This window comes from Ambystoma mexicanum, chromosome 6q (genome assembly GCF_040938575.1).
Source record: "Ambystoma mexicanum isolate Mex_15411 chromosome 6q, UKY_AmexF1_1, whole genome shotgun sequence".
NCBI classification, from domain to species: domain Eukaryota; kingdom Metazoa; phylum Chordata; class Amphibia; order Caudata; family Ambystomatidae; genus Ambystoma; species Ambystoma mexicanum.
Window position 1 is genome coordinate 655446610 of NC_090937.1, and position 27181 is coordinate 655473790.

The 27181-nt window shown below is 50.7% G+C and overlaps 1 protein-coding gene across 11 annotated transcripts in view; it reads right to left on the minus strand.

Annotated features, from left to right (window-relative positions):
• The window catches only part of BLTP1 (bridge-like lipid transfer protein family member 1), a 2946455-nt gene that overhangs the window by 1867300 nt on the left and 1051974 nt on the right, over window positions 1-27181 (minus strand). For all 11 annotated transcript variants that reach the window (XM_069631149.1, XM_069631145.1, XM_069631146.1 and 8 more), the window contains exons 30-31: window positions 16648-16821; window positions 15611-15731 (exon numbers count right to left, since the gene is read on the minus strand). In XM_069631149.1, the coding sequence (XP_069487250.1) occupies window positions 15611-15731; window positions 16648-16821 (295 nt within the window). The remainder of the gene's footprint in view (window positions 1-15610; window positions 15732-16647; window positions 16822-27181) is intronic.

Consider the following 27181-nt stretch of genomic DNA (forward strand, 5'->3'; position numbering starts at 1 on the left):
TGAGCCTGGCTGTTGTTCCATGATGAATTTTGACTTTGTCCATATCCGGAGCTTCTTTGTGAATTTTGGCCACAAAAACGTCAAAAATTGTTCCCACCACTCTGGCCAGGTTGTTTATTAGTCAGTTGCCCAAGGGATTGAGGGTATCATATTCCTCTTTGGCTAATTTCAGAGCGTCCTCTACCGCTTTGCAGAAAAGCACGTTCGGTTCAACTGGCATGTTGAGCAATGTTGCCTGGGTCTCAAGCTTAAAGCCATTCTGGCGCTTGATAATTGTTCCTTCCGCAATAATACCGCCCACATTATCTGCAGCGTTGTTCTTGAGAATGCAGCTGGTAGTGGCGTTGCCATCTGCTGCAACTAGGGCAAGTCTAGACTTTAAAGGCTCTTGAGCAGAGTCAGTGAGGGCAGTAATCTCATCTCAGCAATCATAGCTCGCCAACAGTGTGGGATTGTTTGCGATCCTAGCTTGAAACGTTGCCGAAGTCACAACTTTCCTTCCCATGGTGTAGCGCTTCTTGCTCTCTGTATCTGGGGGAGACTCTGAAGAGGCTAGTGGTATACCAGCCCTCTTTCGGGTAGTTGTGACAACGAGAGAATCCGGCTTAAGTTGTCCACTGATATATAAACTGTCAGATGGCGCTGGGTGGAAACGTTTTTCTACCCGCGGGTTTACTTCCCGTGTTTGATTGGGTGTTTCCAGTGAAGGTTGGCTTCTTCTCTGAAAAGACCTTAAGATGCGGATGAACTGGGTGGCGGCTTTTTTGTCTCCCAGGATATCTCCTGTGTTTGAATACCGAAGTGCTCAGCTGCTTTGATTAATGCGTCATTGAATAGGGGCTGATTATCTACCGGAGAATCAGGCACTGGGGAATCCTGTTGAATTGGTGAAGACATAGTATACACCTCTGCCTCTTCATCATCATCACCATTATAGTATTGATCAGAGTGTTGGTAGTCCTCATTATCCCCTTCAGTGTCTGTATGAATGTCATAAAGGTCAGCAGTAGTGCAAGACCTTTTTGCTGTTGGCTGGGATGAAGACAGTGGCTGAGAAGTGGAAGACAGGGGCTGAGAGCTGGAAGCCTGAGCAGTAGGAGGAGTAATCTGAAAACTTTCAACAGCCTGAGGGTTTTTCTCAAAACAATTTGCAAAAAATGTCTTTCTCGACATCACCCTATCTATGTCCTATGCTGTCCATAGGGCTGAAATGGGGATGACCCCAGGGTAAGGTATGGCAGGGACTTGTGCTGTGGGTAGGCCCTCATTCTGTAAGGCCTCAGCCAAAGAACCCTATTCTTGTGGGACAGGTAAAGTTTCCTTAGAAGGGGTAGGCTTGTCCTTATGAGACTTGTCCTTGTGATTAGAACTCTTGGAGGAAGGCTTCTTGGAAATAGTAGACTTTAACAGGTCTTCTGGGACATGTTTTTTTAACCAGGTGCGAAAACCCAGTGTTTTTAGGATTTACAGCCGATTTCCACAAGATGTGTCGACTTTTGGAATTGGAAAGGACCTCTGCCTTGTCTGCCGACGTTCGGCGTTCCGTCGATGTAGTTCTATTGGCGGCGTCTTTCGGTTTATGGGGCCTGTCATGGGGTGATCGGGACCTCGAGTGCCCAGAGGACAGGGAATCATTTCCCCCTACATGCCGTATCTGGGCGTTTGGTCGGGGGCGCAAATACATCGCTGCAGGGTCTGTGCTTAGTGGCATGTGAAGTGGAAGTGCTCTTGCCGCCGGGTGTCGTCCCCATAACACAGCCGCCAGCCTGGATACTAGGGTCTAGGGCTTGCACCTGGGAACTTGGCTGTTCTCCGTCGCCCTCCGAAAAGACAGCGATGTCACGGGAAGCTCCCTCCACGTCCATGGAGGCCTCGACCTGCATGGGGTGATGGGCCCAGCACTTGGTTCTGCGATCTTTATGGGTCTTAGGTTTAAAGAGCTTGCAAGCTCGACAGTGCCCTTCATCATGGTCGCGGTTCCGACACAGGTTGCACAATCTGTGTTTGTCGATCCACAGACATTTTTTATTACATGTGGGGCAGAATTTATCGATGTCTACGAAAGGCAGCCAGGCTATAAAGGGAAAGGGGGGAAATGCATTGTACAATGACCGCCCCCAACTCTCCCTACTGTAAGGGCCTAGGCCCGGTGGGCCTTCCAAGGCCGAAAGGTTCAGTCGCATCTTGACTTCGTCCGACGGCACTGTCTTTTCTTTTCCTCCGCATCAATGAATTTGTCGATGTCGGAAGGAAAAGGACAGAAAGAGTAATTATATTTAAACATTTTATAAGCAAATAGCGTCAGCCGAAACTAAACTCCACGAGAAGCATCCACTCACGATGGCGGAAAAAAACAATCTGAGGGACCTCGACGCGTGAAGGACCATAGGTACAGTGGACATCACACTAGGGATAGAATTACTGGCACGCCCTGTCGACATCCCTTTTCGAGTTTCGAAAAAAACTGTAATACTCTGCAGCTTTCACTAGATGTTGGCCTATAGATAGCATGTGATCTAAGCAGATTCCACAAGCCACAGAAATATATTTATATTAATATAGGAAATATATGGGAAGAGGGATCTGGTCTAGACACGGGATAGCAATGGAACTCCCGTCAAGTAGGGAATATGAGAGCACCTCAATTAAGAGTAAGCTAGAGTATAATTTCCCAAGAATTATACATCAAAATTCATAATAATCCTTGTAATCCTTTACTGGCCTGTATGGGGGAGGACATTCGAGGTAAAAAGCAACGTGAATTAACAGCTAATATGGATTCACTTTTTGAAGAAATAGGCTGGACTCCACAATGGGGAGAAGATCAGGAGTTCCTGAAATATACCCTGGGCAAGCGTATGGATTTATGGGATTGGCACAGCAATTTTGTTCATCTTGAGAACTTAAAAAGCTATAACTTCATTCAGCACATACTATATACGTTTAAGCAAGCACAAAAGTATTAAAATCTATGTCCATTGATTAACCTACGGTTTATATTATCTCTAATTTATTAATAATGTGTTACAGTTTATGTTTAAACTTTACACATATTGATAAGTTACAAAATAAAAAGAAAACCACAATGCTAATTATACAAAATATAAAATAAACTGAAAAGTCAAACTCATGATTCTACATACTATCCTAATTAAATTATCATTTAAACTTAATATTCACAGCAAATTAATATAACTTTCTACTAACACAAACCACCATCATCATCATATAGTCGATCAGAATCCAGGTAGATTCAGGTGAAAAATGTTCAAAAGTCTTCAGATGCAAATGTTCAAAAGTCTTTCTATTTTCAAACAATAAATTAAAGGTAGCAATTTGCATCTGCAAACTTTGAGTGTTGAAAAGGTGTTCCCAAAATATCGATTCCTGTATGAGTACAATGTCATACACAAGTTTACTGTAAAATTTTAGGTAGACATCAATCATGTTAGCACACTTGGTTAGTAAATGGTTAGCAGTTTCTTTAGATCCGCTATCCTTACAAAGGCGACAAGATCTCTCCATAGGTGACAAAAGGTTATGGACGCTTCTGTTGGTCAATAGCGGCAGATTGTCCATCCTCAACAGGAGTACAAAACGGCCGAGTCTGCTTGAGGGGCATATATTTAGATAGGTCTGCATTTGTTCGAAGGAGAAGAGCATGTAATGTATATATTGATATTTGGGGAGTTTCTCAAGATGATCGTAATTTTCGAGCCAGTCCCAAATGTCAATCTTTTTGGACAATGCTTTTCTTACAGGATTAGTGTATTTATCACCACTCTTGATCCAACATAATTCCCTCAGAAATGTTTCATTCACTTTTTTAAATTGGCAATTAGTTGTTTCCTTAGTAATTTCTGAGTGGATTGCTTTCAATAGCTGATTCTCTGTGTTATAGCTCAGCTTTAGATCCATTTCTGCTCTCCTTTTTAATACGATGGACCTTAAGGAGGAGACACCAACTTCCAATCTTAATATCACCATTGGGATAGATTGATATTGGGAGTTTTATATTATAGTTGCGAATTAACCATTTGCCAGTCTTTGCAGTGATGGGGCAAGAGCGACAATTGCCAAAGACTGATAGATTCTTTCAAATATGTAAGAATAGCCTGGTACTTGAGACGAATAAGCATATATTTATTTATTTATTCACATTTGTTGGACGCACAGTAGCCCGTAGGCATTGTGGCGCTTGTTACATTGGTGCTCACAGCTTAGTTACATACATAGATACATACAGGAGCCCTAGGGCATTGTGGCAGTTGTTACAGTAGGTGAGGATAGCTTTGTTACATACAAAATACATACAAGTATACTAGGAGTGGATAGTACGCATGTTAGGGGAGTGTACCAAAGGTGGGTGTGTGTGTGTGAGTGGACAGTTAATTGAAGAGAACCGTTTTGAGATTTTTGCAAAGCTCATGTAGAGAAGCTTCCGCTCTGAGGGCAGTAGGGAGCGCGTTCCATAGCTAGGGGGCGAGATAGGGAAATCCAATTCCTCCTGCCTTGGTCCTATTGATGTGTGGTACAGTGAGTTGGTTAGTGTAGCATAGTCTAGTAGGTCTTGTAGATTGTGCTCTGGATAGTATGTCTGATAGGTATGCAGGTGCTGAGTGGTTGATGCATTTGTGTGTGGTTGTGAGAATTTTGAAAGTGATGCAGTCTTTGACTGGGAGGCAGTGAGCAGTCTTTCTTGCTTGTGTGATGTGGTCTCTTTCAGGTATACTAAGAGCAGCTCTGAGTGAGTTATTTTGGGTGGTTTGGAGTCTTGCTAGGTTTTTCTGGAGGTGCCGGCTAGGAGTGCATTGCAGTAGTCCAATTTGGCTCCTATAGTAGCTCTGGCAATGGAGAGGCAGTATTTATTTATACTAACGCAATGCCCATTAATGGGTCATATGTATATCAAGCATTATGGTAGATTTGTACATGATCTAGAACACATTAAAGAATCAGAGTTCAGTATCAGTGCCTAAATACTCTTAATGCCAGCTTTCATCTGTCTCTGTATAGAGTGTGGTCCTTTGCCGAAGATCTTATGAATACTCAAGTAACGACACGGCAGCATAAGGACACTGCAGAATAATATGATTTAGTAACTACAGCAGAATCCCGAAACATAAGCTTGAGCACTATGGAACATTCAGAACCAGATGTGGGAAATTATTTGAGTTAAATAAGAGAGCTGAGTTAATGGGTCCTTCAGGTCGTGGTGTTGATCAAGAGCTTGTGAGTGACATCTAAGGCAGAGAGATATATGGGGATATCAGTATCAATTATGATGATCATTGGAGTATGATATATATTGATCCATGTTACTCGAGTTGAGTTATCTCACTTAAATCTACCAGTTTAAGGTTTGACTTGATTGGATAGGAGTTGATTTGAAACGAAATGTGTAACGGATTACCCAATCAGAGGAATTGTATTCTATTTGATTTCATTTTATCATTGTATCTATATATGCATTTTTGTTTCTGTTTTATTAGATATTATTATACATTTGATTGTATGAATGGATTGATTTATGTGAAAAGGTTTTCTTTGTAAAACTGTATAACATTAAATAAAATAAAATAAATAAGAGTATCATTTCCCAAGAATAATGGTAGCTCTTCGAGGTCGTGGCCAGGGAGGAAAAAATTTATCAATTTCACAGGTTTCACAATCTACTAGAAGCCTGGAGAGTTTGTAAAGACTAGCAACTTAAACCTGTCACACTCCTGTCAGGGGAACATAGTACAGGCTCTCCAAACAGGTACCATCTGCCAGAAAGTTTGTTGTTGGTGTAGATCAAATTAATTTAAGTGGAAAACTTGTAGCAAGTTTAGATTAAAAAAGGACAAACCAATGCAGAACATATTTGGGAAGATGGACAGGAAGGGAAGGGTTTCCAAAAGGAGGAGATGTCCACTATTTAAGGTTTGGATCTTAGGAACTATGAAACTTTGACAAATGTTATGAAATTGCTCTTCGTGTAACCCTGGCATGGAATTTACAAATCCAGTACCAAATGATACTGGAATCTGGTTTATGGGAGGAGATATAAGATGATGGTATAATCATTGCATCATTGGCTTTGAAGGGATGGTTAATGCCACTGATAGCAATGTGAGAATTTGAGGAAATAGTCAATTCAATCCACATCTCTCTTTTCCATATGCACCACTGAAGCAGAGAAGCAGCACAATGTGTTTCCCCATGATTTTGCACTAATCTCTTTCGGAGAAGATAATCTGGTAAGAACCTCACTAGTTTTCAACGTAGAAGGATTGCGTAATCCCGGAAGACTCCCCATGATAATTAATGTGGACAAGAAGTATAGTACAGACTTAAAATGTATTTTCATTGCACTCCTTTGTATTGTGTGTATTTATTGACAATGACAAAGGCAATGATAGCTTCTTTATTATTGTTTGCAACTCCACAATACCATCCCCAATTCTGGGAAGCAAGCATAGAACATGAGAATGGTTCCTGTGCAAGCAATAGAGAAGGAGTAAGTTACTTAGCTGTAACTGTTGTTCTCCAGCATGGGTCTGGCATGTATTCACATGCTCATGAATATATTCCCTGTCGTCATGCTGGAAATCCTCGGTAAAGACAAAATCAGTATCAGTTTAGTTTCTGATCTGTCTTTCTTAGTAGTAACCAATCACTGGTCTCTGGGTCATACTGCCCCCAGCCAATGACTGCCCTCCCCTGGCAGCCATCCTCAGAATTGGTAGCACGTAAAGTGGCAGTAGGACCAAGTGAAGAGCTGCAGAGGGGAAGGAGGGAGGGTTCACATGTGAATCCATGCCAGACCCATGCTGGAGAACAACAGCTACAGCTAAGTAACCTGTTCCTTCTCCAGCATGGGGTCTGGCATGGATTCAAATGCTCATGAATATAAGAATACATAGCAGTACACACATGCACAACCACGGGAGGTGGCAAGGCTCAACATTAAGCATTACATCAACTCAACATTAAGCATCTCTTACCTCCTCACCAGGCCCACCTACAGGCGAACAGGTTGCGCAGAAATGCTTGGCTGACTCTGGACTCCTCCCTGGAATCCCGGTCAACGCAGTAGAACTTCGTGAAGGTATGCGTCGACCTCCACGTAGCAGCACTGCAGATGTTCAGCAGGGGCACACCAGATAGGAATGCCGTGGTCGCAGCGATCGCTCTGGTCGAATGGGCTCTCGGACGGCCGGGCAATGGTCGGTTTGCCAACCGGTGACAGTGCATGATGCAGCCGGAGAGCCCTCTGGAAATGGAAGCCTTTGAGAGGGCCTTCCCTTGGTTCACAGGTCCAAAGCTCACAAACTGTGATGTCTTCCGAAAACTCTTCGTGCGGTCCACGTAGAACTTCAGCGCTCTAGCTACATCCAGCGAGTTCAAAGCCCTCTCGGCCGGCGATGAAGGCGATGGGAAGAAAACTGGCAACACCAAGGGCTCGTTGAGGTGGAAGTCCAACGGCAACTTGGGCATGAAGGAGGGGTGCGTCCTCAGCACCACCTTTGTCTTGTGAAAAGTCAAGTACGGAGGCTTGCAGGAGAGGGCCTGGATCTCTCCCACTCGTCGTGCGGAGGTGATGGCCACAAGAAACGCTGTCTTCCACGATAAGTACTTCAACTGGGCTGAATGCAGAGGCTCGAATGGCGGCCCCATGAGCCTGCTCAGCACCACGTTGAGTTCCCACGCCGGGGCCGGAGACTTCCCGGGGGGAACGAACGGAACAGCCCTTTCATAAACTCCTTCACCAGACGATGGGACCACAGAGATGATCGCCCGGGAGATCTGGTGTAGCAGGAAATCGCTGCTAGATGTATCTTGGAGGCATGAGTTAGCCCCACCTTGGCCAGCGATAGCAGGTAGGGCAGCACACTCGGGGCCATAATCCGTAGGGGGTTAATCTTCTGTGCGCGGCACCAGACAGAGAACCTCCTCCATTTGTGTCCGTAGCACTTGAGGACGCCCTGGCCTTTGCAAGCACCTCCTTGCAGTCTGCCGGGATATCTTATCCTCCAAACTCTAGTGATGCAGGAGACAGGCCTGCAAGTTCAGCGACCACGGGTCGTGATGGAAGTTGGCGCCTCCTTCTCTGGAGAGAAGATCTGCGTCTGTCGATAGTTTGACTGGGGGGGGGGGGACGCTGACAAGTCCAGAAGATCTGGGAACTAGATCTGCCTCGACCACGCCGGTGCGATGAGGATCATCCTGCACCAGGACCTCTTGAGTTGGTTGATGAGTCACAGCAGCAACGGCAACGGGGGGACGCATACAGGAACAGCCCGTCCCAGGGGAACGAGAAAGCATCGCCCATGCTCCTCAGCTGGGGAAATCTGCTGGCGAACCTCTAGCACTTGGAGTTCGCCGCCGTCGCGAACAGGTCGATCTGGGGTTTGCCCCATCGTTGAAAGAGTCGATCCGCTTGATCCTGATGCAGCTCCCACTCGTGGCACGAGCGCAGCTCCCTTCTGAGTGAGTCGGCGATGGTGTTCTTTATTCCTGCCAGATGGAAGGGCACCAGAAATATCCCCTGGGCGACGGCCTAGTGTCACAGATCCTGGGCCTCCTTGGATACGGCTGGGGATCTGGTGCCTCCCTGCTTCCGGATGTATTGTTATTGTTATTGTTATTTTGCACTTATATAGCGCCTTATATACCATTGGTATGGTCTGAAGGCGCTGGTAGGTTGAACGCCCTTGGGAACCGAAGTTCAGATCAGTAGAGAGAGTAGGGAGAGTCAAAAGGTGCGTGTGAGCACCGGATATGTGTGCAGCTTGTGCGGTACACGTGTAATAGCTGCTTCTTATCGGTAGGTGTGGTGGTTGAGAGATCAGGAGAATGTGTTCGTTCTGGCAGGATTTATCCGGAACGGATGTGGCTGCGTTAGGCCTGAGGAAAACGCCTGGCTGGGGATGTGGGACCAGCAGTGTTTACATAGAGTGATGTGGAGTAAGCGGGGGATGTTCGTATGAGAACAGTTATACCGAATGGTGTCATAGTATCTCTGTGTTCTAGTTGAGTGGTGATGTAAGGAGAGAGTAAGCGTGGGGTGTGGTGTGATGGGTTATATGCTCTTTCAGTGTGCAAACTTCTAAAAGCAACTTTCCCAGAGAGGGAACTGGGCGAACTTCTAAGTACAATTTTCCATACAGAGTCTATTGGGAACAGTTCTAAAATCATTTCATCAGAGAGGGTATTGGACTCGTATCCGCAGTCATCCGCCCTCCGCAGCCGTCCGCCCTCCGCAGCCGTCCGCCCTCCGCAGCCGTCCGCCCTCCGCAGCCGTCCGCCCTCCGCAGCCGTCGGCCCTCCGCAGCCGTCCGCCCTCCGCAGCCGTCCGCCCTCTGCAGTCGTCCGCCCTCTACAGTCGTCCGCCCTCCATAGTCATCCGCCTTTCACGGTCAGCCGCCATCCACACTCATCTTCCAAAGGTATCCGCCCTCCACAGACAACCGCCCACCACAGACAACCGCCCACCACAGACATCCGCCTTGCACAGTCATCCGCCTTGCACCGTCATCCGCCTTGCACAGTCATCCGCCCTCTATGGTCATCCGCCTTCCACACTCATCTTCCACACACATCTTTCCCAGGCAACCGCTCTCCACAGTCTTCCTCCATCCATACCCCTTTTCCAAAGGCATTCGCTCTCCACAGTCGTCCGCCTTCCCAGTTGTCTGTCTTCGATGGTCATCCGCCCTCCACAGTCATCCGCCCTCCACCGTCATCCGCCCTCCACCGTCATCCGCTCTCCACAGATTACCGCTTTCCAGCGGACATCCATCCTCCACAGTCATCTTCCACAGGCATACACCCTCCACAGGCACACACCCTCCGCAGTTGTCCGCCCTGCCCAGTCGTCCGCCCTACCCAGTCATCCGCCCTACCCAGTCATCCGCCCTACCCAGTCATCCGCCCTACCCAGTCATCCGCCCTACCCAGTCATCCGCCCTCCACAGTCATCCGCCCTCCACAGTCATCCGCCCTCCACAGTCATCCGCCCTCCACAGTCATCCGCCCTCCACAGTCATCCGCCCTCCACAGTCATCCGCCTTCCACAGTCATCCGCCTTCCACAGTCATCCGCCATTCCATAGTCATCCGCCATTCCATAGTCATCCGCCCTCCGTAATCATCTGTCAGCAGCGTTCATCTTCCACGCGCATTCCACTTGTCGGTGCTCAGTCTGTCTCCCACTTCCGACCTCTCACCCTACACATTCCTGTGCTTTCGACATTCTTCCGCTCTTCCACACCCTGTCGCTCCCCCATTTAGTCACCGATACTTTTCTCTATTCATTGTGCGCATCTGCTCTAGACGTTCTTCTGCTCTGTATGCTCTCTTCGATCAACAGGCTCTTTCGCTCTGTATGCTCTTCCAATTCTCCACCTTCCTCCACTTTCTACACATAGCCGCTCTTAATACTTGGACCGCTTTCTACAGTCAGTTGGTTTACATACTCATCCGTCATCCCCATCGATTTTGCTCGTATTATTTATCGGGTCTCCAGACCCAGCCGTCTGCCAGACGTACCAGTCAACCGCTTTCATCCTACACATTCATTTATACTTGTCTAGAATCATCTTTATTCATTCGTCCTTCTCAATCATCTGTTCATCACACTCATCGTCTTTCCAAGCTCGTCCATGCTCTATTTTTCTTTTATCAGTGGTCAATTTGTGTTATTGACTTCACTGTTTGCATCTACATTACTCGCTTTAATTTCTTTTCAGAATATTTGATACAATACGTTTTTGCATTTGGTTTTGCTTTGGGTGCTTCGCTGGGTCGGTGTTATTTTGATGATGCTAGAACGGAACCGGTAGGTTTTAGGGAAAGAGCCAGGTTTTCAGAAGTTTGCGGAAAGCTGTTAGCTCCTCGGTTAGCCTGATGTGGGGTGGGAGAGAGTTCCACAGGGTTGGGGCTAGGGCTGAGAATGATGCTCCGCCCAACCTGACTGAGTTTGTCTTAGGAATTACTAGGAGGCCGGCTGTGCTTGATCTGAGGGTGCGAGTGGGGTGATAAGCTATTAGTTTTTCTTGAAGATATTGTGGTCCAGTTTTATGTACTGCTCGATGGGTGAGGCATAAGGTTTTGAAAGCTACCCTAAGGGCTACTGGTAGCCAGTGGAGTGTCTTGAGGGCTGGGGATACGTGGTCTCTTGGACCAAGCGCAAGTAGCACTTTGGCCGCCGCGTTTTGTGCTCTTTGAAGTTTGTTCATTTGGTAGGCATGGATTCCGAGGTATAGGGGGTTGCCGTAGTCCAGCCGTGAGATGATGATTGATTGTACCGCAGAGACTCTGTTAGGAAATGATAGATATGGAAAGATGCGCCTAAGGTTTTTGAGGTGGTAGTGGCAGGACTTTGAGACATTGTTGACTTGGCGCGAGAGTGTTAGGTCAGAGTCTAGGGTGCATCCAAGATTTTTCACTGTGTTGGAGGGTATCGGTGAGTTGCCCATGGCGGTTGGCCAGGGAAGAGGGTGCGGGAGAAGATCTGGGTTGCCGCACACCATGATTTCTGTTTTGGAGGGGTTTAGCAGGAGGTGGTTTTGGGTCATCCACTGTAATGGTGGTGAAGACCCTCACCACCATGCCCTTGAGGGATGGAAGGAACAATTTGAGGGCCCAGAACACGGCTCGGAGCTCCAGGATGTTGATGAGGAGAAGTCACTCCACCGGGAGCCAAAGGCCTCTTGCGCGGAGATCTCTGGTGTGCGCTCCCCATCCCTGCAGAGAGGCGTCCGTCGTCACTGTCTCCTGATGTTCTGGGGTCTGAAAGTCCATGCCTGCCGTGAGATGCGCGCAGGTGCCCCACCACGGAATCGCTTGGCAGAAGGCCTCGTCGAGCAGGATCATGTCTTCGAAGCTGCCCGCCACTTGCATCCAACGGGCGTCGAGGAACTCATGTAGGGGACGCATCTGTAGCCTGCACAGGTGCACCAGGTAGATGCATGAGGACATCATGCCGAGCAGGGACTTGATGGACCTCACCCTGGCCATGTCCGTGGCCAGCAGGCGGTGCACCTTGCCCAAGATGGGCTTCATCCTCTACTCTGACGGAGAAGCCAATCGCGCCACTGTATCGAGCTTTGCTCCCAGAAACAGTGCGACCTGCGACGGAACCAGGCGGGATTTCGAGTAGTTGATGGAGAATTCCAGATCCGTGAGCAGTTGGACGTTCTTCGCTGTGTGTTTGACCGCGAGTTCTCTTGTCCTTGCACAGATGAGCCAATCGTCCAGGTAGGGGTAAATGTGGATCCCAGGCAGACGCAGCCGCGGCGCCACTGGTGCTAGGCACTTGGTAAAAACCCTGGGCGCCGACTTCTATCCGAATGGCAGGGCCGTGAATTGGTAGTGCCGTCCTTGAACTATGAATCTGAGAAACTTTCAGTGTCCTTTTAGAATTGGGATGTGGAAGTCCAGCGACGATAGGAAGACGCCTTCCTCCAGCTGTCCCAGCACGTGCTGGAGGGTGACCATCCTGAACTTCTGGGCCTTGATGTATTTGTTTAACCGACGCAGGTCCAGGATGGGGCGCCATCCGCCTGTCTTCTTTCTGATGAGGAAGTATCTTGAGTATCCTCCGGAGCACCGGTGCCTCTTCGGGACAAGCTCGATGGCACCTTTCTTGAGCATCGCCCTTACCTCTAACAGCAGTTCGGGATTCGAGAGTGTGCCCGTGGGCCAGGGCATCCAGCACCCAACGGTCGGTGGAGATGGACTCCCACACGCTGGCGAACATCGCCAGCTGGCCTCCCACCAGGGTGCTCAGATGGGGGCCCGATGCTACGGCCGGTTCAGTCCTGCTTGGCGGCGGCCTTGTCGCCTTGGCTCCTTGGCGATGACGACGAGATCCTCCCGACTTGCCGTGTCCTCTGTAGGCCTCCTGCGACGAGGAGCGGGCCGCCTGGATCCCTTGGAGGCACCCTGTCTGCCTGTGGAGTTCCAAAAGGGCGGCCGTCGTTGCAAAACTCTCAAGGCCCAAGCTGTCTCAGTGTCGGTCTCGGTGGCCTGAAGTGACTCATCCACTGTCTTTCCAAACAGGTTGTTCCCGTCAAAGGGCATGTCCAAAACTCTGGTTTGCACGTCCTGGCGGAGATCTGTTGCCTTGAGCCATCCCCGCCGTCGAAGGCAAACACTGTTGCCCAACTGGCGGAACCCGGTGTCAGCGATGTCTGTGGCCACCGTTATGGCGTGGACCGATGCCATCTCACCTTCCTGCAGGATCTCAAGGGCCTCCACCCTCTTGTCGTCCGGTAGGAAGTCCACCAAGGGAGCGATCTTGTACCACAACTCCCTGTCGTAGCGGGCCACTATCGCTAGGGCGTTGGCCGCCTTAAATGCTGTCGCCGCAGTCGAGATGACCTGTCGTCCCACAGTGTCCATTTTCTTTCCCTCGCCGTCAGGTGGGGAGGTTGAAGTTGAAGCCGTCGCCCCCGCCGCTTTCTTCTGGGTCACCGCTGAGATGACCGAATCCGGGGTCGGCTGTGCACTAAGGCACAAAGGGGGGAATCGGGGACCTGGTACTTCTTCTGGTACCGATCTTCTGGTACTGATCCCTCCTGGCAAGCCCCTCATCCCAGATATCGTCAAGAAACGGCACCGGAAGGACCGTCTTCCTCTTGGCTTCGTGCCGTTGATAGAGGAAGCCTTCCTTCTTCTGTTCTTCGGGACAGAGCTGGAAAAGCTCGGATGCCCTGGCAATCATGGCGTGGAAGGAGCCAATTTCGTTGGGTGTGGAGGCCCGAGGGGGTGGTGATGGAAGGTCCATCCCATCGTCACCACCGTCGGCATCCGTCCCCATCGTGGCCGTATCTGTTCCCGTGTCATGCCTAGGATCAGGTAAAGGAGATGAAGGCTGAACGGACCGCAACGGCTGGAAGGTCGGGGGGGTGGGGGGGATGAACTCTCCTCTGCTTGTGTGGAGCGCTTCCCAACGGGCCCAGTTCTGCTGGGTCATCCATTGGGGGTAGAGGCAACCTCGTCTTTATCTCTGTGCATAAGGTTTGGATTGCCATCAAAATGACCACCAAGTTGTCCTGAGGCTCGGGCACTGGTTGCGATGGGCGCAATGATTGCTCCTCCTCCACGGGAGGCTCGTCGGCGCCACCGTCGCTCTCTTAGTCTGCCTCCTCAGGGTTCCTCCCGTGGGACCGGACCTCCACAAACCTCTTGTTGAGGCCTTTCACGACTTCAACCAGCTCCTCCTCAGAGGATGTATCCTTGTCCGCGACAGCCACCCCCCCCCCTCTTTTTCCACCGGGGTCTTCACGGGGGTATTATTGATGGGCTGAAAAGAGGATTCCCTTCACCGGTGGCAGGGAAACTCTGGGCCCCGAGGTCGCCTCCACTGGGGTAGCCTGCACAGACTTCGCCGGCGTCACCACGACTCCCTCGATAGAGGCCTTAGCCGGGTGAATCAAGGCCTTCACCACCGTGGGCGTGCTTGAGGCCTTCACCTTGGGGGGCGAGTCAATGCCTCGCTCCCCTGGGCTGATTCCTTCGAGATCGACCGGGGTCTCTCCAGAAGCTTACCCGGGTTCTCGGATTTTCTCTTACCCGAGCCAGAGCCTTGGCTTGTGGTTGATGGCGTTGGTGAAAGTGCACCCTGCCTGGCAGCCGAGCAGCCCGACCCTTCAGCGCTCCCGGTGCCCGCAGCCTTGCGGTGCTTTGCCTTCTGTTGGGGCCAGGGCACACTCACAGGGTATAGAAGACCGCTCAGACGACTTCTCCTCACTGCTGGGCCCTTCTCCAGCCAGCTGGCGAGGCGGATCCGATGATTCCCTCATAGTCCGTTCCGACAAGTTCTTGCAAAACGCACAGTCCTTCTCCACGTGCGTCTTGTCTTCGTAAAGGCAGTAGAGACATCTCAAATGCTCATCCTCCTTGAAAACATTCTGTAATCCGCATCCAGGGCAGTTACTGAACAGCTTGGATCTGTGCGTCGAGCTTCCCTTGTCCTGGGCCATGTCCACGAGGTAGGCCTCAGATCTTCTGGAACCCTCCAAGAAGTGTAACTCGACGAAACTTCTCCCTTGAGGGGCGTAGAAAATTCCGAAACGGGTCCCCATTGATCGGAAGTAGAAACGGTGGAGCTTGAGGCTCGATTGACCGAAAAAATGACATTAAACTCTGAAAAAAAACGCAAAACGCAGTAAAAGCTCGAGAGCTATAGCACGAGGACTCCCAACACTTGAGCGTGCGGTAAAATCTGAGGATGGCTGCCAGGGGAGGGGCTTAGGGAGAGGGCAGTCATTGGCTGGAGGCAGTATGACCCAGAGACCAGTGATATGTTACTACTCAGAAAGACAGATCAGAAAAGAAACTGATACTGATACGGATTTTTTCTTTACCGAGGATTCCCAGCCTGAAGACAGGGAATATATTCATGAGCATGTGAATCCATGCCAGACCCCATGCTGGAGAAAGCACATTGAGACAGACATCAAAGTTGAACATGGAAATTGTGTTGCACTTTCGAGCTAACAAAGCCTTTTTTCTCCAATGCCTGAATGAAACGCAACGTTGATGCATGAGGTAAGAGAACAACAGTGGAGCTACAACAGTAAAAGTACAATGTGCACAATGTTAAATTTAAACCTTACATTCTCTGAAAAGGTTGTCTTGCTGTTCTGTACAGCTTCACTGAGGACTTTGGTGTGCAAGTCATCCACAATTGAAGCTGGGTGGCGCGTGCTAGTAAAATGGATCATCGCTTCAATGTACCTAGATTAAGAAAAGCAGAAATATTCAAATATAATACCATTGTGCAGAGCATGTGTGGAGACAAATTAAATACAGGTGTTAACACACCTCTTTAAATTGTCAGATAGATGTTATCTACTTCTGAGAAACTGGGACGGGCACGACACTATCAGCTATTGGTAAAATTAGAGCATTAACCTTTCCATAGCCACCCAAGTAGCCTTCACTCATCATGGAATCACTTATTCCTCTATTAGCCCTCTGTGCAGACGACCTTACCATGCATCATGGCGCAACATATACTCATCGCATGGACAACTTTCTCAAACCTAGAACGTCCAACGCAAGTGTATGCATTCATCAACTGCAGCACACATGCACATACTCCAAGCAGGTACAGTCTTTCAAGTAAAACAGCTCTATTTTGAAAATACAACTTCGTACAAAAGACTCCACTCACAACTGGGATTGATGGGCGTTCATAGGTGCCTTATAATTCTGTAAAATTGACTGGCATTGTTCAGAAACGTGCCCTGTACAATAATTTGCATGCAGAAGTTAAAGTAGCAGGCACACAATAAAAGAAAAAATCATGTTGTCTTCCACTCAAAAATTGGTTAGCATTAGGATTACAAAAGTGAGTGCAATTATTTTTCCTGCAAGTTTAAAACACTACTCTGCTTGTATATGCTTTCAAAATCCAATAATTCACAACATAACTTTTCAATTTGTCCTGTACTAACCCACAAAATCAAGACGCTTGTACAAGTGAAATGTGAAGTGTTGCTATAAATCTGACAAAACACACTTTATTAAAGTTAAAGATTAGACTATTCAACGTACACTAAATACCAATGCAAATTGTGTAGCTAGGCAAATGAACAAGTAGCACGCTAAACGCAAGGACATTTCTAAGTATTAAAAATTGAGAAAATACCTGTCTAAAGCTTCAACTACCAATGGGCTGAGAACAACATCCACTGTCCCTTTAACTTCCACAATGGCCGTTGTCCTTGTCTGGGAGACGGGTTGGTCGAGAGTCCATTCGCCAGTTAATGTTTCATCCTCGGTGTTGTCTGTACTTTTCTTGTCCAAAGGTGTGTAAGGTGTGCTGGATCAAGTAAATAATAGGTTACACACTGCTAAAAGGTTCTGGTCTGAGAAATGTGTCTCATAGTAACCAACAACTTCATGAGTGTTCCGGGTATTTAAATGTACTTGTCAATCCAAAGTGGCATGCAAAAAGGGCCCCATGCAAGAAGCAACTAAACTAAATTTTACCAACAAAATATTATCGTTTAATACACACACAAATTATATGGGGTGCTACAAGAACTATGTAATCACATATTTCTTTTCAAAGTGGCATGCTCCATGTTGCAGTTAGTGATTTTTTTCTTTTTAAGCATCTTCAAATCATTATGTTTGTGTGTGCTAGCCAATTTTAACATACAAAGATAAAGCATACTGATTTAACTACTGATAAAGAAGCATTAAACACCAATTACTACCCATCCCACCTAACCCTCCGCCGCAAGATCACTTCTGCACAATACCAAATTCTGTTATATCATGCAATTAGGTGTAGCAACCATTCAAATACGCCTGTATGGTCTGGGAAAGCTCTTTTTTTATAAGAACATGGGGTTAAACTAAGTCATGTTATGTTATCCAATATGGAACAAGTAACTTACGCAAGTAACTCCTTAACCTTACCAATCACTGTCCTTTGGGTCATACTGCCCCCATCCAAGGACAGTCGTCGCCCTAAACTCCACCCCTGCTGGCCAACTTCAGACTTGGTATAGCATGGAAAGTGGCTGTATGAACCAAGAAGAGCCATAGAGGGGAAGCAGTTAGGGTTCACGTGTGAATCCATGCCAGCCCCATGCTGGAGAACAGGAGTTAAAGTTAAGTAACGTGTTGCTTCGCCAGCACGAGGTCTGGCATGAATTCACATGCTCATGAATACGATTACATAGCAGTACACATAAACAACAGGATGTGGCAGGCTCAACAGAATTAACACACATTTACCCCTGGAACAGACTCACCTCAAGCAAACAGGTTGCGTGGCAGAGCTTGGCCTCCCTGGAATCCCTGTCGATGCAGTAGAATCTCGTGAAGGTGTGGGTGGACCTAAACCACCGAAGCACCTGAAATGGAGGGCTCCCTCAAGCAAGGAGAGGGGGAAGGCTTGAGAGACTGGAATCCTGTGGTGGCCCCGGGCAATGTGGGTCAGAGGCCGTGTCGGGCTGGAGTGGTGCTCGCAGTGTGGACGGGCGCTCTCCTAGCTTTGCTGCCATCCGGAGTTGCTGCAGCGGAGGACACTGCATGGCCGCGGTAGTGACTGGCTCATATTTGAAGCGGGCAGCATGGGTGAAAAGGAGCAGAAGCACACGGAGGTGATTGCCTCAACCACGGGGTGGGCTGCCTGGGTGAATGGCATGGGAAGCTCACAGAGGTGATTTCCTCCCCCATGAAGCAGGCTGCATAGGTGAAAGATGTTAGACAGAAACCTGTGCAGTTCCCTCTGGGACCTCTGCAAAAGATTTAAGACTACAGGTGTTTGGCAGTAAACCCAATTGGTAGCAGTCTGCACCACCCAGATTTACCTGGTAGCTGTGGCTGAGCAGTCAGACTTCTCTCAAGAAGAGTTAGGCAGTATACAGAGCATACACAATAGGTCAAGAGAGCACAGTAGAACAAGCAAACACTGACCAGAGCTCGGTGTAAAAGAGATATAATTATTTATTTAAAAACACATCTAGTAAACACACTGGCACTAATATCAAGCAGTTCAAAAACACGGTCACTAAAAGATATGCACTCCCTTAAACGGTTATTAGACAAGTCTTAAGTAAAGCAACACTTATTTTCAGACAGCGGTGAGCACTTAACGAAGATGACACTCTAATAACTTGGTTAAAAAGAGAGAGAAAGGCAAAGCATAGCTAGAACAGGTCCCAACACTTTAAAACGAACACAGTAAGAGAAGAAGGCAGGTTAAAACCGTGAAGTTAAAGTTCAGAAAGCCGGACCCACTTTAAGAGGATCCGCGAGAAATGTGTCCAAGGTCACACGGTTGAAAGTGCACCGAAGTCTCGACAAACTTTCAGAAAAGTGTTGGACAACAGAAAGGGACCAGTTAGATGGTCAGGCGGCCAGCCCAGTCCAGAAGTTTAAGGAGTTACTGTCACCTTGTAGCAATCTATAGAAAGGGAGGCCTGGCAGACACGGTACCTTAAAAAATGGTGAGAACGCTCCAGCGGGGGCAGTTGTTCCTGGCAGCTGGTGCAAGTCGGTGCTTCGTCCCAGGGAAGAGAGGATCTCGTCGTGGAGGAAAGCAGAAGGTCGTTGCACTGCCAGGGAAGAAACCAGCCGCAGAGTTCTCAATTAAAAGGAGCAGTCCTTTTATTCACGGTGCAAGGGTAAGTGGCTATCAGGTTGCCGGGGTGCTTGGCACGGTCAATTCAACCACTTGGACGTCTTGGAAGCGAAAAAGAAGGTAAACTGGTTGTTCCCACCAGTCAAGGGAAGAAGACTCTCCAGCATGGAGATCTCTGTCGTTGGGAAGTGGCGAGTCGGTTCAGCAGGGCTCCACCGGTGGTGTCGTCGTAGCAGGTCGGCTCAGCTTCTCCCTCTTCGGATTTTCAGGTCCTGTGGCGACTTCTGAAGTTCCAGTCCCAAAAGCCTTGCTTTTATGCAAGAAACCCCCATTCATTCAGCCTAGCTGTCAATCAACATGCTAAGTGGTGAGCGGGGCAGCTCTCCACTTGGGCCAATCACGCAAGAGTGTGACTTGGGTTGGCAAGGCAACTTAGTCCAAGGTGCCTAAACCCCCTCCCACACCCCCTGTGGTACCCAGACAGAGTGGCACCACTTTGGAGGGCTTCTGTGTAGAAGCCCGCCAAAAGTGGAACAAAGGGCTCGACCTTTGGTTTGGAGATACAGAGGCGAACACAAACACCATTTTAAAACCGAGTTCTGGCACAAAGATCCTACCAGTGAATTAATATTAAATAAAGAAACAGGCGGTATTTTTAACATTGCACCAAAAAGTGGTGCGAGTAAAATACATGGGAAAATCCCATAGAGAATATTCTTAAGGAATATAACAGGTAGTATATCCACTGCCACCAGCCAAAACTCGACGAGGGGTGACGGGACAGTGCCCCCTCGACCAACAGACCCAGGGGCAATCGAATTGCCCCTACCAGTACGTCCACAATATGATGGGCTGTACTGTTTCTGTTAGTAATTTGGGACTAGTAAAGCCAATGGTGACTTTACATGCCATGGGAGACAGTAGTCAGTCCCAGGGTATGGAGTCTATGGTGGGGGTCACCTAGGACACCCCTGTGTTACTGCACCGAAGGTTCTGTGTAACACACACAGAAAAAACACGAGACCCTATGGAGTAAAATACCCCATAGCCCATAAAACACGTAGATCAACAAAGGAATACCCCAAATCATGTCCAAGAGTGCGAGGAAGGAACAAGTTACTTACCTGTAACTGTTGTTCTCCAGCATGGGTCTGGCATGGATTCACATGCTCATGAATATTCCCCGGCCTCAGGCTGGGAATCCTCGGTAAAGAAAAAACCAGTATCAGTTTCGTTTCTGATCTGTCTTTCATAGTAATAACCAATCACTGGTCTCTGCGTCATACTGACCACAGCCAATGACTGCCCTCTACCTAAGCCCCGCCTCTGGCAGCCATCTTCAGATTTGGAAGCACGTGAAGTGGCAGTATGACCAAGTGAAGAGCCGCAGAGGGGTAGGCGGGAGGGTTCGCATGTGAATCCATGCCAGACCCATGCTGGAGAACAACAGTTACAGGTAAGTAACTTGTTCCTTCTCCAGCATGGGGTCTGGCATGGATTCACATGCTCATGAATAAAAGAATACATAGCAGTACACACATGCACAACCACGAGAGGTGGCAAAGGCTCAACATTAAGCATTACATCAAACTCAACATTAAGCATCTTACCTCCTCACCAGGCTCACCTCAGGCGAACAGGTTGCGCAGCACTGCTTGGCCGACCCTGGACTCCTCCCTGGAATCCCGATCGACGCAGTAGAATTTCGTGAAGGTGTGCGTCGACCTCCACGTAGCAGCCCTGCATATGTCCAGCAGGGGCACACCAGAAAGGAACGCCGTGGTAGCTGCGATCGCTCTGGTGGAATGGGCTCTCGGACGGCCAGGCAGCGGTCGGTTTGCCAACCGATGACAGTACATGATACAGCCGGAGAGCCATCTGGAAATGGAAGCCTTCGAGAGTGCCTTCCCCTGATTGACAGGTCCAAAATTCACAAAGAGTTGTGACGTCTTCCGAAAACACTTCGTGCGGTCCACGTAGAACTTCAGCGCTCTAGCCACATCCAGCGAGTGCAAAGTCCTCTCAGCCGGTGACGAAGGCGACGGGAAGAACACAGGCAACACCAAGGGTTCGTTGAGGTGGAAGTCCGACGGCACCTTGGGCATGAAGGAGGGGTGCGTCCTGAGCACTACCCTCGTGTCGTGAAAAGTCCAGTACGGGGCCTTGCAGGAAAGGGCCTGGATCTCTCCCACTCGTCGTGCGGAGGTGATGGCCACAAGAAACGCTGTTTTCCACGACAGAAACTTCAACGGGGCCGAGTGCAGAGGCTCGAACGGAGGTCCCATGAGCTTGGTCAGCACCACGTTGAGCTCCCACGCCGGGGCCGGAGCCTTCACCGGCGGGAACGATCTGAACAGTCCCTTCATGAACTCTTTCACTAGACGATGAGACCACGAGGATGTCCGCCCCGTGGTTCTGGTGTATCGAGAGATCGCAGCAAGATGAATCTTGATGGACGCGTGTGCCAGTCCAGCTTTGGCCAGCGTCAGCAGGTACGGCAGTACTTGGGGAGCCGTAATCCGTAGAGGGTTAATCTTCTGTGCGTGGCACCAGACAGGGAACCTCTTCCATTTGTGTCCGTAGCATTTAAGAGTCGAGGACGCCCTGGCCTTTGCAAGAACCTCTCTGCAGTCGGCCGGTATGTCGTATCCTCCAAACTCTAGCGCTGCAGGAGCCAGGCCTGCAAGTTCAGCGATTTCGGGTCGTGGTGGAGGATGGCGCCTCCTTCCCTGGAGAGTAGATCCGCGTCCACCGGCAGCTTGATTGACGGGGACGCTGCCAAGTCTAGAAGGTCCGGGAACCATATCTGCCTCGGCCACGCAGGTGCGACGAGGATCATCCTGCACCGTGACCTCTTGAGCTGGTTGATGAGCCGGATTAGCAGTGGCAATGGAGGGAACACGTAAAGGAACAGGCCCTCCCAGGGGAACGAGAAAGCATCGCCCATGCTCCTCGCCTGGGGAAACCTGCTGGCGAACCTCCGGCACTTGGAGTTCGTCGCCGTCGCGAACAGGTCGATCTGGGGTGTGCCCCACCGTCGGAAGAGGCGATCCACTAGATCCTGCCGTAGCTCCCACTCGTGGCACGAGCGCAGCTCCCTGCTGAGTGAGTCGGCGATGGTGTTTTTTATCCCTGCCAGATGAAACAGCACCAGAAACATCCTTTGGGCGACGGCCCAATGCCACAGGTCCTGCGCCTCCTTGGACAGTGCTAGGGACCTGGTTCCGCCCTGTTTCCTGATGTAAAACATGGTGGTGGTGTTGTCGGTGAAGATCCTCACCACCTTGCCCTTGAGGGACGGAAGGAAGGACCCGAGGGCCCAAAACACTGCACGGAGCTCTAGGACTTTGATATGTAGTGATTTCTCCGTCGGGAGCCAAAGGCCTCTTGCGTGCAGATTTTCGGTGTGCGCTCCCCACCCTTCCAGGGAGGCATCCGTGGTCACTGTCTCCTGGTGGGCTGGGGTCTGGAAGTCCATGCCCGCCGTCAGATGCGCGCGGGTGCCCACCACCGGATCGCTCGTCGGAAACTCTCGTCGAGTGTGATCCTTTCCTCGAAGCTGCCCGTCGTTTGGATCCAGCACGCGTCCAGGAACTCCTGCAACGGGCGCATCCGGAGCCTGCACACGGGAATGAGGTAGATGCAGGAAGACATCATTCCGAGGAGGGACTTGATGGACCTCACCTTGGCCGCGTCGGCCACCAACATCCGTTGTACCTTGCCCAGGATGGCCCTGGTCCTCTCCTCCGACGGGGAGGCCAGAAGGGACACTGTGTCGAGCCTCGCTCCCAGAAACAGTGCGTCTTGCGCGGGTACCAGGTGGGATTTGGCGTAGTTCACGGAGAATCCCAGGTCCGTGAGAAGCTGGACGGTCCTTGCCGTGTGGTCCACGGCAAGCTCCCTCGTCTTGGCTCGGATGAGCCAGTCGTCCAGGTAGGGGTAGACGTGGATCCCCTCTCGGCGCAGCTGCGCCATCACCGGTGCAAGGCACTTGGTGAAAACCCTGGGTGCCGACCGTAGTCCGAAGGGGAGGGCTTTGAACTGGTAGTGACGCCCTTGGACCACAAACCTGAGAAATTTTCGGTGCCCCCTTAGGATGGGAATATGGAAGTAGGCATCCTCCAAATCCAACGACAACAGGAAGTCTCCTTCCTCCAGCTGACCCAGGACGTGCTGGAGGGTGACCATCCGGAACTTCTGAGCCTTGATGAACTTGTTCAGACGTCGCAGGTCTAGGATGGGGCGCCATCCTCCCGTCTTCTTCTTCACGAGGAAGTATCTCGAGTAAACTCCGGAGCCCCGAAGCCTCTTTGGAACAAGTTCGATGGCGCCCTTCCTGAGCATCGCCTTTACCTCCAGGAGAAGCTGCGGGACGTGAAGCTCTTTCTTGGCCACGGGTGGGACGCGCGGGCACCTTCTTTGAAACTCGAGCGCGTGGCCCCGGGCTAAGGCGTCCAACACCCAACGGTCGGTGGAGATGGACTCCCACACGCTGACGAAGCTCGCCAGCCGGCCTCCCACCGGGGTGCTTCGGTGGGGGCCCGACCCCACGGTCGGTTCAATCCTGTTTCGACGAGGCTTTGCCGCCTTGACCTCCTTGGCGACGACGGCGGGGTCCGCCCGACTTGCCTCGTCCCCTATAGGCCTCCTGAGACGACGAGCGGGCCGCTTGACGGTAGGTGGAGAAACCGCCGCCGGAGCCTTTGGAGGCGCCCTTGCCTCCGCTGCTCCGAAAGGGTGGCCGTCGTCGTTGCAGAACCCCAAGGGCCCGGGCCGTCTTCGTGTCCGCTTTAATGGCCTGAAGGGAATCGTCCACTGTTTTCCCAAACAGGTTGTTCCCATCGAATGGCATGTCCAGGACTCTGGTCTGTACGTCTTGACGGAAGTCCGTAGCCTTGAGCCATCCACGCCGCCTAAGGCACACGCCGTTGCCCAACTGGCGAAATCCCGTATCGGCGATGTCCGTCGCAATAGTGATGGCGTGGTCCGACGCCACCTCACCTTCCTGTAGGATCTCCAGGGCATCCGCCCTCTTGTCGTCCGGTAGGAAGTCCAGCAGGGGAGCCAGTTTGTACCATAGCTCCCTGTCGTAGCCGGCCACGATAGCCAAGGCGTTGGCCGCCTTAATCGTCGTCGCTGCAGACGAGATGACCCTGCGTCCCATAGAGTCCAATTTCTTTCCCTCGCCGTCCGGCGGGGAAGTCGATGTGGAGGCCGCACCCCCCCCCGCTTTCTTCCTGGCCGCCGCGGAGACGACGGAGTCCGGGGTAGGCTGCGCCCGGAGGCACAGGGGGGCCGCGTCCGGGACCCGGTACTTCTTTTCGTACCGGTCTCTCCTAGCTGGCGTCGTGGAAGGGTTCTTGAGGAGGGCGAGGCCCTCATCCCAAATGTCGTCCAGTAGAGGCACCGCGAGGACAGTCTTCCTCTTGGCCTCGCGCCGTTGATAAAGGAATCCTTCCTTTTTCTTCTCCTCAGGGCAGAGTTGGAAAAGTTCGGATGCCCTGGCGATCATGGAGTGGAACGATCCAATCTCGTCGGGCGGAGAAGCCCTGGTGGGAGGTGATGACGGAAGATCCTCGTCGTAGCCCTCGTCGTCCGTACCCGTCGCGGCCGTGTCAGTCCCCGTATCATCCCCTCGAGTCGTGGACGGGGAGGAGGGCTGGACAGGGCGCGACGGCTGAAAAGGAGGTGGAGGGTGAATCGCTCTTTTCTTGGGAGGAGGAACGCCAGAAGGTCCCGGTTCTGGGTCCCCCGACGGGAGTGGTTCCTCCGCTGGCAACGGTAGTCTCGTCCTTATCTCCGAGCATAAGGACTGTATAGCCAACAAAATGGCCGCCGAGTTGTCTTGCGGCGCTGGCAGAGGGGAATCCGACGGGCGATCAGCTCTTCCTCCGAGGTTGAAGCCGAGTCTACAACGACACCCTGCCCCCCCTTTTTCTTCTCCGCCGGAGATTTCACGGGGGTCCTATCGATGGGCATAAAAGAGGACTCCCTCCGAGGTGGCAGGGAGACTCTGAGCCCCGAGGTCGCCACCACTGGCGTAGCCTCCACAGTCTGAGCCAGGGCCGCCGCGACAGTCTCGATACAGGCCTTGGCCGGATGGATTAAGGCCTTCACCACCTTAGGTGCGCTCACCGCCTTATCCTTGAGGGGGGGGGGACACTGCCTCGCTCCCCCTCCGATGGGGCCTTCGAGCTCGACCAGGGCCTCTCCAGGAGCTTCGCCGGGTGCTCGGCCTTCCTCTTACCCGACCCAGAGCGTTGGCTCGTGGTTGATGGTACCGGGGAGGGTGCGCCCTGCCTGGCGCCCGTAGAGCCCGACCGTTCGGCGCTCCCGGTTCCAGCGGACTCGCAGTGCTTGGCCTTGTGTTGGACCCCCGTCGCCGGGGCGTCCTCAAAGGTCTTAGAAGACCGCTCGGATTTCTTCCTCTTCTTCTCGCCGGACGGGCTCTTCCCTTCCAGCCAGTTGGCGAGACGTTGATGGCGGTCATTCATGGTCCGCTCCGACATGTTGCCGCAAAACGCACAGTCCTTCTCCACGTGCGTCTTGTCCTCATGTAAGCAGTAGAGACAAAAGGAGTGTTCGTCCTCCTTAAAGACGTTCTGCAGCTTCCCTTCTCCTGGGCCATGTCCGGGACGGGCCTGAGAAAACTTCTGGAGTCCTCCAAAAGCGTAGCTCGACGAAATCTTCACCCTTGAGGGGCGCAGACGAATCCAACACGGGTCCCCGTTGATCGGATGGAGAGTCGGTGGAGCTTGAGGCTCTTTTGACCGAAAAAAAAAAAAAAACGAAGTTTTTGAGAAAACGTGAAAAAATAGCACTAACGCTCGAGAGCAATAGCACGAGGATCCCAACACATGAACGTGCGGTACAAATCTGAAGATGGCTGCCAGAGTCGGGGCTTAGGTAGAGGGCAGTCATTGGCTGTGGTCAGTATGACGCAGAGACCAGTGATTGGTCATTACTACGAAAGACAGATCAGAAACGAAACTGATACTGGTTTTTTCTTTACCGAGGATTCCCAGCCTGACGACGGGGAATATTCATGAGCATGTGAATCCATGCCAGACCCCATGCTGGAGAAAAGAGTCTCACTCTTGGCAGAAGAAAAAAACAAACTCCAGAAATCCAGCAAAGCTGCTGGGGGACTCACTAGGTTAGGAAATTCAGCCTAAACAGAGAATTCTCCCTAACAAAAGACATATGATGCACGGGGGTGATGGCCTCGCTGTGGAGGCGAGCAGATTGGGTGAAAGGCATATGGAAATCAGGGCGGTGATTGCCTTACTGATGAAGCGGGCTGCCAGGGTGAATGACAGGTGCAGCAGACCCCTCGATAAATGAGAAGACTGCACGTGGATGGCACAAATAATTGGGTAGAGACGCCCAAGCACTGCAAGAGCATATGAGCCCAGTATAACCAGTGGTAGGGGCACCCATTAAAGCAGCCCATGACATGTGGAACAAGGGTTTGAGTGGTCCAGGAGCCCTGAGGTCAGTGAGACCTCGACACACAGATGTTTCCTCCCAGCGGAGCCTTACAACCAGTTTCACTGAGACCACTGAATGGTGTGCCCGGCCTACCAACCCAGCGTGTCCGGATCTGTGGGGGAGTGAGCATTTAAACACTGTCGGGCACTTCAGCAGCAAGTAAGATGTCGAAGGGAGGTGCAAGGCCAAAGATGGGGTCGGGCAACATCAAAACGCAACTGGGGATCCAGGAAAGGGAGTAGGAGGCGAACCTCAAAGAAACATTGGCCGAGGTTCACCCATTCCCAGCTTGAATTGTGACGCCAACATCTTTCACAAAAGAAGACCTGGTGGATGCTCTCCCTGCTAAAGCAAGACCTCACTAAAGAGAACAAGGACACTACAGAAACAATGCTGAGGAAGTGGCAGACCTAAATTCCCATATGATTGGGCTGGAAACGAGGGTAAATGAAATAGAGGACACAGGCTCACGACCAAGAGGAACTCACCAATCGAATCCTCGGCTTAGAGGAACAAATGGAAATGATGTTGGCCAAGCTGGAGGACCTCGAGAATCTCTCTCGATGAAACATCAGGATCTGTGGAATACTGA